Source organism: Glycine max, chromosome 11, assembly GCF_000004515.6.
Source record: "Glycine max cultivar Williams 82 chromosome 11, Glycine_max_v4.0, whole genome shotgun sequence".
In the NCBI taxonomy this organism is placed as follows: Eukaryota; Viridiplantae; Streptophyta; class Magnoliopsida; order Fabales; family Fabaceae; genus Glycine; species Glycine max.
The window spans coordinates 10502079-10514134 of record NC_038247.2 but is presented as its reverse complement, the minus strand read 5'-3'; the positions used below and the strand labels follow the sequence as shown (position 1 = coordinate 10514134).

Genomic DNA, 12056 nt, shown 5'->3' with positions numbered 1-12056 from the left:
AACGTTTTATTTTCAATCATTAATAATCTGTGAAGTGTCAATATTTTGTCTTTAAAAATTAATTAATACCTAAGCTGTAGTCATTCAACGGAGAAAAGAAAAGAAAAGAAAGCAAGTCTGAAAAGTCTACAAAGAGAAAACTAGTTCTTCACAATCATCTACTGGCGTTGGACGGAAGAAGAGAGTCTTGGCTTGACAACCAAGTAACGTCATCCCATAGGTTGTGCAGGTATCCAGTAAACAACCACTATTTTTTTTTTTTGTTTAAATAATAATAACAATAATAATTTAATCTTTGTAATAACAACAACACCCTCCTTGGAACTCTGAAGTTTGACGAACTCATAATAGTCAAACGGGCTGCCGTTGCAACTGCATCTCACGGGATTCATTCCTCCTTCTCTTGTCTCTTTTTCCAAACCATATATCATTTCATTTCTCACCCTTCATGCTTTGTCTTTCTCAACACAATCATAACCTATTTCAGTGTTGTTGTTGAGTGCTACCATGGAGTCCAACTTTACCGGTGCCGATGACCTGTTTGCTGAAGACAAGGGTATGCCGTATCTCTCAGACTCGCTTGGTTTTGCAACCATGGATCCTTCACCTGAAGACAACAACGACTTCTTAGAAACTGCCAACTTCATAAGCCACATACTGACGGAAGAGAACGTTGAACAGAGGCCATTCTATGACTCACTCACCTTGAACAGAAATCCTTCTACAATGCTCTCGCCAGCAACCTACCTCTTTCACCCATTCAACACCCTCTCGTTCTCAGTCCTGAAGATGAAACCACCACCAGCAGTAGCAACGACAGCAACAACAATTTTTCAGATGAAAATTCTCGTGAGTTGAGGCTCCCTTCTCCGGATTCTCTTTTTGTTTCTGCTTTTCAGTTCAACCCCAACACCCTTTCTCAACCACCGCCTTCAGTTACTGTTAGTGACGGAGTCTCAGATTTGGACTCTTCTATTGCAAACCTCTTAGCACATAATATTTTCAATCATGTTGATTCTGTTTCCCAGTTTAGAAGAGGGTTGGAGGAAGCTAGCAAATTTCTTCCTCCGGGGCCTAACCTTGTAACTGATCTGGATTCATACGGAGAACAAATAATCAAATTCTTTTGGAGAGAATTCCTATGGGTTGAAGGGTAGAAAGAATCATGAGCACGAAGAGATAGACACTAGAGAAGAAGGAAGGAGAAGTAACAAGCAATCAGCACTTTCCCTTGTTGATGAGACTGACCTGTCAGATGCTTTTGATCGGGTGTTGATTCATGAGGGAAAACAGTGTGACAAACACAATTGTTTGCAGGGTGGATCAGTTAACGTTGAGGAACGAGATAGAGGTAAGGTTCGTTCAAAGAATCAAGAAGGGAGGAAGAAGGAAACAGTGGATTTAAGGAATCTTCTGTTGATGTGTGCACAGTCTGTGTATGCCAATGACAGCAGGACTGCCAATGAATTACTAAAGCAGATTAGGCAACACTCTTCTGCCATTGGGGATGCATCACAGAGGTTGGTTCATTACTTCGCCAATGGTCTCAAGACTTGCTTGATTGGGGACGGTACAGGTGCACAAGGAATGTATTTTTTTCTGACCTCTAAGAAGATCACTGCTGCTGAGTTTCTCACGACATACCTTGTTTTCCTTTCCGCCAGCCCTTTCAAGAAGTTTATACATTTCTTTGCAAATAAAATGATTATGAAAGCAGCTGCCAAGGCAGAAACCGTTCATGTTATTGATTTTGGCATCCTATATGGTTTCCAGTGTCCAAGTCTTATTAAGTTTTTGTCTAATAGGGAGAGTGGACCTCCCAAGCTTAGGATCACAGGGATAGAGTTTCCCCAACCTGGCTTTCGCCCCACAGAAAGAATTGAGGAAACAGGTCACTGTCTGGCTAACTATTGTAAGCATTACAATGTTCCCTTTGAGTACAATGCCATAGCATCGAAGAACCGGGAAAGCATTCAGGTTGAAGCCCTCAAAATTCAGAGCAACGAGCTAGTTGCTGTCAATTGTCACTTGAGGTTTGAGAATTTACTGAATGAATCTATTGAAGTGAACAGTCCTAGAAATGCAGTCCTTCATTTGATCAGGAAAATAAATCAGGATATTTTTACTCAGTCCATCACTAATGGATCTTATAATGCTCCTTTCTTTGCCACGCGGTTTAGGGAGGCTCTCTTTCATTATTCTGCTACTTATGAATTGATTGACACAGTCATACCTCGTGAAAACGAATGGAGGTTGATGATCGAGAGAGAGCTTTTGGGCCGGGAGATTATGAATGTTATAGCATGTGAAGGTTCTCAGAGGATTGAGAGGCCTGAGACATACAAACAGTGGCAGGTTAGGAATACGAGGGCTGGTTTCAAGAAGCTCCCTCTGAATGAGGAATTAATGGCCAAATTGAGGACTGCGTTAAAGGAATGGTACCACAGATTTTGTCTTGGATGAAGATAACAACTGGTTGCTTCAAGGTTGGAAGGGCCACATTTTGTATGCTTCCACTTGTTGGGTGCCAGCATAATGAGATGCTACTGGACTGGGTTCAGAACTCATACTATACTGAAGGTATGATTCTAAGAATCACTCATTGTCTTTCACTCTATCGACATCTTATTTTCCCTGTAAAAGCTTCGAGTTATAGTTGAACTAGCACTTGCTGATTACTTAAGTCTTGAGATATTTCAGCATGTTGCGAAGACGCTTACTTTGCTGGTTACATTGTTTCAGGTTTTGGTATCCTTGGTTTGGCTACCTCTACTTGCTTAACCTTCAGGTGCTGTGATGAAGATTGCAACAAGCTTTGCACGAAGTTACTTGGTAAAACTATGGCACAAGTTTTCGGGTAGAATTGAGACTTGTGAATGTAATGCAATTTCTGTAATGATATTGATAAGTAGGGCCTATTAGAGTAGGAAGGCCATTATAGCATGTTTGCCCGAGTACCAGTATATTGAGTTATTTTCTCTAACCAACATGTATTAGGCATTTTGTTAGGATGGACCCAAAGAGGTCCAAAAGAAGGATGTTTAAGTGGCTCAAAGATTATAAAAGATAATGTTTTTTATTTATAAATTATAGTTTTTTATTTAATTTATATTAAAATAACATGATGTTGAGACTTGGATAATTATTATCCATTGATTAAATGTCCCTTAGATTATATATGTATATTCATCTTTACCTATTATCATTTATTAATGAAATATCAAGTTTATCTTATTCTCTTTATAGCTTTATGGTGGCTTTTAGGATATTTTCAGTAGGAGTAAAAATAGCTTTGTAACACATTTCACATCCTTCTATATAATTTTGTAAGTTGTTTTTGCAAGATAAGTTGTCTCTTGAGCCAAATTAGTTGACAAGATATGAATATTGTAGCTTGTGAGAGGAGGCCCGAGACATACAAGCAATGGCAGGTTAGGAACATGAGGGCTGGATTTAAGCAATTGCCCTTGGATGAGCATCTCATTAACAAATTAAGATGCAAGTTGAAAGATGTGTACCACAGTGATTTAGTGCTTCTTGAAGATGGCAACTACATGCTGCAAGTTTGGAAGGGCCGAGTAGTTTATGCTTCCTCCTGTTGGGTGCCTGCATAGGCCTTGACAATTTTCTTCCCGAGGTAGTTAATTAGGAGAAGCATTTCATGAGTTGTAGAGGAGACATGGACTTCCAAAATTCTTGTGGTTGACATATTCTAGAAGCTGATCTCTGCTAATATAATGGAAGAGCATAGTTCAGTTTCAGTTCTCATAATATTTTTAATTGGTCCAGTCATTAGTCTGTGACTGTGTATAATATAACAGTATAACTGATAACTGGTGCTATGTGAATGGCGTTTAAATGTTGAAGTCTTCCTTCCGGAGTTCTTCTGATAGGCACTCATAAGCAGCAGAATCCTGAGATATTTTTAGGTCTAAAAATTGAACTAGTTTGTATATTAAATTAATATTTTATTCTCTTTAAGATTTAATCAACTCTTACACGTGCCGTTGTAACAAATAGTTGTTCTCTTTATTTTTCATAATTTGTTTGATGATAACGTTTTATTTTCGATCATTAATAATCTGGCAACATTTGTCTTTAAAAATTATTAAATAAACTGTAGTCATTCAACGGAGAAAACAAACCTAGCCTGAAAAGTCTAAAAACTAAAAAGAGAAGACTCGTTCACAATCGTCTTACTTGACAACCAAGTAACGCCATCATAACTTTATTAGGCTGTGCATGCAGTAAAACGAATAATTTCATCATCCCACATTAAATTGTTTGTCTCAAGTCAAAATCAAGATAGGTAATTGGATTAAGTATAATAACTTTATTATTCTATTAAACTTATTTAAAACTTGATTTTACTTCTCTATATATAAAAAAACAAATAATTTCTCAAATATATTATAATCCTAACAATACAACGCACACTCAGTGTACTTTTGAAGTTAGGAAACTAATTTGTGTTATTAGCCTTGCATATTTCCTTGTCTGTGTGTTTTTTTTTGGAAAAACATTCTTTATTTGACTTTTAATATCTTTACCACATTTTGTACTTAAAATGTAGTAATATGATATTTTTTTGTCCTGGGGTTAGAGATATAGGTGTTTTCAACCTATTGATAAAAAAATAATTTTATTTATGATTTATGTTATATCTAAAAAAAAATTATATACGATGAGAATTGAATATTTTTCTTACTAAATAAATAATATTTAACGTGAAGAAGGCAAGGGACTTTATGTGAGCATCTAGTATTGACATCTTAGATGTCACTATTTTTTGAGAAAATAACAGCCTCCTTGGAACAGCGAAGATTCGCGGCACTATCCCTATGCTCATATCGAGGGCTGCTCCTTCTCTTGTCTCTTTTTCCGAACCCCCAATACAATACCTTGGCTTCATTGTTTTCATGCTTTGTCTTCCTGAACAAAATAAAAACCTATTTCAGTGTTGTTGAGTGTTATGGACTCCAACTTCCCCGGTGCTTCGGAAGACCAGGGCACACCGTATCTCTCAGACTCGCTTGGTTTTGCAACCATGGAAGACAACGACTTCTCAGAAACTGCAAAGTTCATTAGCCAGATCCTCATGGAAGAAAACGTTGACCAGAAGCCATTCTATGACTCACTCACCTTGCAAGTTACCGAGAAATCCTTCTACGATGCTCTCGCCGGCAACCTACCTCTTTCTCCCGATCAACACCCCGTTCTTCTCAGTCCCGAAGCTGAAACCACCACCACCACCACCACCAGCAGCAGCAGCAGCAGTAGCAACAACAATTTTTCAGATGAATATTCTCGTGAGTTGAAGCTCCGTTCTCCGGATTCTATTTCTGTTTCTGCTTTTCAGTTTAAATCTCAACCACCGCCTTCAGTTACTGTTAGTGACGCAGTCTCAGATTTGGATTCTTCTATTGCCAAACTCTTAGCCCACAATATTTTCAATCATGTTGATTCTGTTTCCCAGTTTAGAAGAGGCTTCGAGGAAGCTAGTAAATTTCTTCCTCCGGGGCCTAACCTTGTAACTGCTCTACATTCAAAGAGAGAAGAACCAATCAATTCTTTTGGAGACAATTCCTATGGGTTGTTGAAGGGTAGAAAGAATCACCAGCGCCAAGAGATAGAAACTAGAGAAGAAGGAGAAGGAGAGAGAAGTAACAAGCAATCAGCACTTTCCCTTGTTGATGAGAGTGACCTGTCAGATGCTTTTGATCGGCTGTTGCTTCATGAAGGAAACCTGTGTGACGAACACATTCGTTTGACGAGTGGATCAGTGAACGTTGAGGAACGAGATGGAGGTAAGGGTCGTTCAAAGAAACAAGGGAGGAGGAAGAAGGAAACGGTGGATTTGAGGAATCTTCTATTGATGTGTTCACAATCTGTGTATGCCAATGACAACAGGACTGCCAATGAATTGCTAAAACAGATTAGGCAACACTCTTCTCCCGTTGGGGATGCATCACAGAGGTTGGCTCATTACTTCACCAATGGCCTCGAAGCACGCTTGGTTGGGGATGGCACAAGTGCACAAGGAATGTATACTTTTCTGAGCTCTAAGAACATCACTGTTGCTGAGTTTCTCAAGGCATACCAGGTTTTCACTTCCTCCAGCCCTTTCAAGAAGTTTATACATTTCTTTGCAAATAAAATGATTATGAAAGCAGCTGCAAAGGCAGAAACCGTTCATATTATTGATTTTGGGATCCTATACGGTTTCCAGTGGCCAATACTCATTAAGTTTTTCTCAAATAGGGAGGGTGGACCTCCCAAGCTTAGGATCACAGGGATAGAGTTTCCCCAACCTGGCTTTCGCCCCGCAGAAAGAATTGAGGAAACAGGTCACCGTCTGGCTAACTATTGTAAGCGTTACAATGTTCCCTTTGAGTACAATGCCATAGCATCGAAGAACTGGGAAAACATTCAGGTTGAAGCCCTCAAAATTCAGAGCAACGAGCTAGTTGCTGTCAATTGTCACTTGAGGTTTGAGAATTTACTGGATGAGTCTATTGAAGTGAACAGTCCTAGAAATGGAGTCCTTCATTTGATCAGGAAGATAAATCCGGATATTTTTACTCAGTCCATCACTAATGGATCATATAATGCCCCTTTCTTTGCCACGCGGTTTAGGGAGGCTCTCTTTCATTATTCTGCTATTTATGATTTGATTGACACAGTCATACCTCGTGAAAACGAATGGAGGTTGATGCTTGAGAGAGAGCTTTTGGGCAGAGAGATTATGAATGTTATAGCATGTGAAGGTTCTGAGAGGATTGAGAGGCCTGAGACATACAAACAGTGGTATGTTAGGAATACGAGGGCTGGTTTCAAGCAGCTCCCGCTAAATGAGGAATTAATGGCCAAATTCAGGACTAAGTTAAAGGAATGGTACCACAGAGATTTTGTCTTCGATGAAGATAACAAGTGGATGCTTCAAGGTTGGAAGGGCCGCATTTTGTATGCTTCCACTTGTTGGGTGCCAGCATAATGAGATGCTACTGGACTTGGCTTATAACTAATATTAGACTAAAGGTATGATTCTAAGAATCAGTTATTTGCTTTTACTCTTTCCAGTTCTTATTTTCCCTGTTAGAGCTTCGAGTTATACTCCTACTGGCGCACTTGCTGATTACTTGAGTCTTGAGATATTTCAGCTTGTTGCAATGGTGAAGCTCATTTTGCTGGTTACATTGTTTCAGGTTCTGGTATCCTGTGTTTGGCTACCTACTTGCTTAACTTTCGGGCTGTGATAAAAGATTGTACCAAGTTTTGCACGAAGTCACTTGGTAAAATTATGGCACAAAATTTTGGGTAGAATTGAGACCTGTGAATGTAATGCGATTTCTGTAATGATATTGATATGTAGGGAATATTAGAGTAGGAGGGCCGTTATAGCATGTTTGCCTGAGTACTTGTAATCATAATATTGAGTTATTTTCTTTCTAACCAACATGTATTAGACATTTCACACCCTTCTATATAATTTTGTAATTTGTTTTAGCAGGATAAGTTGTCTCTTTAGCCAAATTAGTTGACAGGATATGATTAATTTGAAACAGATGACTATGTTCAGTTTGTTTTTTTTCCGGTAATATTCTTACATGCAATTTTGTTTTGTTGCAGCAACTTCTGTGAAACTCATGATTTCCCCTCAGCATCTCTAGAATTTTCTGGTAGTTTTTTCCACCGATCAAAGAACTTCATATTTATTATCTGTTGCTGCTACATATATATAAAGTATAAACTATAATGGTCAGATACGCATGCTGGCAAATGCCAGATTCTCCTAGCCTTCTCTCTCTGCCTTAATTGCACCCCTAAAAAACTAAGTTTGAAAGATATAACTTCTTTAGATCTTATAAATTGCATGTTTGGTTGCACAATTTTTATTTATTTTTCGATTAACAATGGGCAAAATGGCTTTCGATGCAGGTAGCTAAGATGCTTTCTTATTTTAAGTACCATTACCAAGTTGATATGGCCTATTCACATAACCTGATAATGTGTTGGTCCTGAAAGCTTTTCCCCGTGATTGTTTGCATGCTTGCTGAGTAATCTGTTGGATGTGGCTCGTATTGCGAAATATGCATGACATGAATTGCTTAAATGGAGCTGGCAATTTCTTTCAATGCTTGTAGTCTATGAAAAGTTAATGATAATATGAAGTTTTGTGAATATTTTTTTGCCTGACATAATCTTTCAATAACTCGAGAACTTGATAGATCAAAAGCTACTGGTTTATTATCATTGATTAATGAAATAAGCAAAGTTCACAACATGTGTGCATGTTTGTTTTCCTTGTAAAATCATTTCCTGTGTTTCAATGCAAATTCTGTAGTTGAGGTTAATTAAGACGCATTTTACTATTATATTTATTAAAATTAATTTTGTTTAACTTTAAAACAAACGGACACTTAACTATAGTTGTTATAAGTAGCTTTGTCGGAGGCAATCACTATTGGCAGTGGTATCTGGTTTGCCTAGACTAATGTGTTTTATCGGGTATCCAGATCATCTGCAGTTAAATTTTCATTGGGAAATAACTTTGACAATACAAAATTGTAAGTTATAAATATGCAACTTACATTTTTGACTGATATCATCAACTTCAAACTGATGTCAATAACATTTAACCCTATTTGGTGTCAATAACAAAACAATAAAAGCAATATAATTCTTACAATTCAGTTAAGGGTATTTGCGGATCATCTGATCCAAAGTTGAAAGAGCTTTCAATTGGGTTTGGTTTGTATGGTTTTCTAAAAATTCCAATAAAGTGTGATTTGGATTGGATGGTTTGATTTCACCAACATTTTAGGGTATGTTGGCAATTGCTTTGTACATAAAAGTGATACGTTCTAATCAATTAAGCTTATAAATCAATTATATTATAAAATAATTAATATTGTTATATATAATATTAAAATTTCTAATGTATATTTAATGCACATGTAAATTTACATAATAAATTTTATAACAATTCATTTTGATCTAATAATTAATTTTTTTACATATATAAATTTTTATGAAATCTATGATTTTTATTAAAATTTATATATGTAAAAAAATACATTATTAGATCAAAATTAATTATAACAAGGTCAAAAATTTTAATTGTAATAAGGATTGAGTACAATGCCATAGCATCAAAGAACTGGGAAACCATTCAGGTTGAAGCCCTCAAAATAGAGAGCAATGAGCTAGTTGCTGTCAACTGTCACCAGAGGTTTGAGGATTTACTAGAAATGCAGTTCTGCATTTGATCAGGAAGATAAATCCGGATATCTTTACTCAGTCCATCACTAGTGGATCATATAATGCCCCTTTCTTGTCCACGCGGTTTAGGGAGGCTCTCTTTCATTATTCTGGCATTTCTGATAAGATTGACACTGTCATACCTCGTAAAAACGATAGGAGGTTGATGGTTGAGAGAGAGCTTTTGGGCAGGGAGATTATGAATTTTATAGCATGTGAAGGTTCTGAGAGGATTGAGAGGCCTGAGACATACAAACAGTGGCAGGTTAGGAATATGAAGGCTGGTTTCAAGCAGTTACCACTGGATGAAGAATTAATGGCCAAATTCAGGAGTAAGTTAAAGGAATACCACAGAGATTTTGTCTTAGATGAAAATAACAACTGGATGCTTCAAGGTTGGAAGGGCCGCATTTTTAATGCTTCCACTTGTTGGGTTCCGGCATAATTAGATGCTACTGAACTCGGTTCAGAACTAATACTAGACCAAAGGTATGATTCCAAGAATCAGTCATTGGCTTTAACTCTATCCACTTATTTTCCCAGTTAAAGCTTTGAGTTATAGTCCTACTAACACTTGCTGATTTCTCGAATCTTGAGATATTTCAGCATGCTGCAATGGTGAAGCTTATTTTGCTGGTTACAATGTTTCAAGTTCTGATATCCTTGGTCTCTGGCTACCTACTTTCTTAACCTTCAGGTTCTGTGATGAAGATTGCACCAAACTTTGCTAAAATTAGTGCACGATTTTTCTGGTAGAAGTGAGACTTGTGAATGTAATGCCAGTTACATATATATAAACTAGAATAGTCAGATATGAGTGCTGACAAATGCCAGCTTCTCCTAGCCTTCTCCCCCTTACTTAATTGCACCTTCAAACACTTATTTGCTAATGACTGGAACTATATTTTTTTTTGTTTAGAGACTAAAAATAATTTTGTAAAAAATTTAGGGACATAAACATAAAATAAAAATTCTATATTAAGTTTTATCTCATATTAATTTATACACTAGTTAATGTTATTTAAATAGATAAAGATTTATAACTAGAATAAGAAAGTGATTACCAATAAATATCATAGTTAGTTTCTCAAAAAAAAAGAAAATCAAACTTAGTCATTCTCATGACTTAAGCTTTCAACAAACAGAAACAAATAATAGAAATCAAACTAATCATATCATAGATTCTTCCAACTTCATTCGATAAAAAAATAAATAATTGCAACTTTTTTTTTTTTTTTATCTTCAAGAGATGTTAAAAGATAGAATTTTTTTTTAGAGTGGGAGGTGGAAGAAATTTAATTCTTTGAACAAGCTCTTTAACGAATCATCATTAATCCTATAACTAATCATTTCCATGAACCAAATAAAAAAAAGAAATGGTTAGGAGGAGAAAAAAAAAGTTCAGATTTTACAAAGAAAAGAGAATAGAAAGATTAAGAATAACTTATCAACACTAAGTGTAAATTAAGCCAAAAGAAAATATAATTTTCTAGCTTTAGATGCTGGCCAGACGTGTGTTTACGAAGTTTGAAATAAGAAACTTGGTGAATAGAGGAATAAGGTTCTCGAGTTTCGGATATTTGACTAAAAGGGGATAATTTTATTTGGAATTTATTAAATGAGGGTAATTTTTAAATTAATCTCCAACTTGGGGTAAATTGTAGGAATTTTTACATTTTTGAGTATGAAGTTGTAAAAAGATTCACGATTTTGGATTTTTTTAATAGTGAAGTCATAAAAAATCTAATGCCTTTATTTTTTTTAATTATTTATATAAAGTCTTAAATTTTTTACGACTTCAAAATTGCGATTATTTTTTTTATTTTTAAATTAATTATGAATGACTTTAAAATCGTTTTAATTATAATTTTATATTTTGCTTTTTACTATTTTATTTTTAATTATGCCCTATGATAACTATTTTTACTATTATTCACACTCTCTTTTCAATTTTTGCTCACATTATAGATTTTTTTTTTCAAACTACACCTTTTCTCTCCTATCTTTTCTTAAACTACACATGTTTTTGAATTTTTTTTCAATATACACAATTTTCATGCTGCATTGGGAAGTCCAATTTGGTCACTCCGACATCCGCATGGGTTTTTTTTTATAACTAATTTGTATGTTAAGTTTTTATTTAAATTTAAATTATTAAAATAATACAAATATTATATTATATAAATATATTTTTAATTGATTTTAAAAATAATTTTTTAATAAGAAAATAATATAATTACTTATCTTGTATTATTTAATTTGTCTAAGATATTTTGTAGGTGAACATTTTTTTAAATCTAAATTTTGTCAAATAATATTTGCTTTAGTAAAAAGATTAAAACTTTTAATATTATTAAAAAATTAAAATTTTAATATTATTAAAATAATATTTTGTTATTAAAAATTAATGAGAAAATAAAAAAATGTGAAATTTATCGATAACATGGTCATAACAGAAACAATTGTCCTAATATGCCTTCATCTTCACATATGTAATTGTTTAAGTATTTTATTTATAATGTAGTCTAATGTTTTTTTATAAATAAATTGTTAAACAAGTAATAGTATCATTTTAAAAAAAATTTAATGACATAAACAAAAATTATATTTAGTAACATAATAATATTAAAAGTTTTAATCTTTTTACTAAAGCAAATATATTATTAGACAAAATTCATATTTAAAAAAATGTTCATTTTTAAAAAAATTGTTTGTTTATGTCATTAGATTTTTTAAAAAATGATACTACTATTTGTTTAACAATTTATTTATAAAACAACATAAGACTACCTAAT

General features: G+C 34.7%; 2 protein-coding genes and 1 pseudogene across 3 annotated transcripts; all 3 read left to right on the top strand.

The window, feature by feature from the left end:
- The first annotated feature begins 25 nt into the window (after positions 1 to 25).
- Positions 26 to 2536, top strand: LOC102661406 (scarecrow-like protein 14; annotated as a pseudogene).
- A 2216-nt stretch (positions 2537 to 4752) lies between these two features.
- On the top strand, positions 4753 to 8181 carry LOC100795855 (scarecrow-like protein 14). 2 transcript variants are annotated; one of them, XR_416724.4, is made up of 4 exons: positions 4753 to 7038; positions 7206 to 7292; positions 7630 to 7679; positions 7939 to 8181. XR_416724.4 is itself a non-coding variant. In XM_003539034.5 (2 exons), the coding sequence occupies exon 1, from the start codon at positions 4973 to 4975 to the stop codon at positions 6992 to 6994; it is 2022 nt and encodes a 673-aa protein (XP_003539082.1). In that variant the 5' UTR covers positions 4764 to 4972; the 3' UTR covers positions 6995 to 7038; positions 7206 to 7506. The 2 variants fall into 2 exon arrangements, 1 of the variants encoding a protein (XP_003539082.1); XM_003539034.5 differs by lacking the exons at positions 7630 to 7679; positions 7939 to 8181 and having other exon boundaries at positions 4764 to 7038; positions 7206 to 7506.
- Positions 7923 to 10089, top strand: LOC100795324 (scarecrow-like protein 31). Its single transcript, XM_041006791.1, is given in 4 exon segments — positions 7923 to 7938; positions 8695 to 8746; positions 9131 to 9243; positions 9246 to 10089. Coding segments are annotated over 4 exon segments (642 nt in total). The 3' UTR covers positions 9707 to 10089.
- The last annotated feature ends 1967 nt before the right edge of the window (positions 10090 to 12056 follow it).

Excerpts from the sequence above, each read along its gene's own strand:
- LOC100795855 (XM_003539034.5), top strand. The coding sequence starts at position 4,973 with ATGGACTCCAACTTCCCCGGTGCTTCGGAAGACCAGGGCACACCGTAT.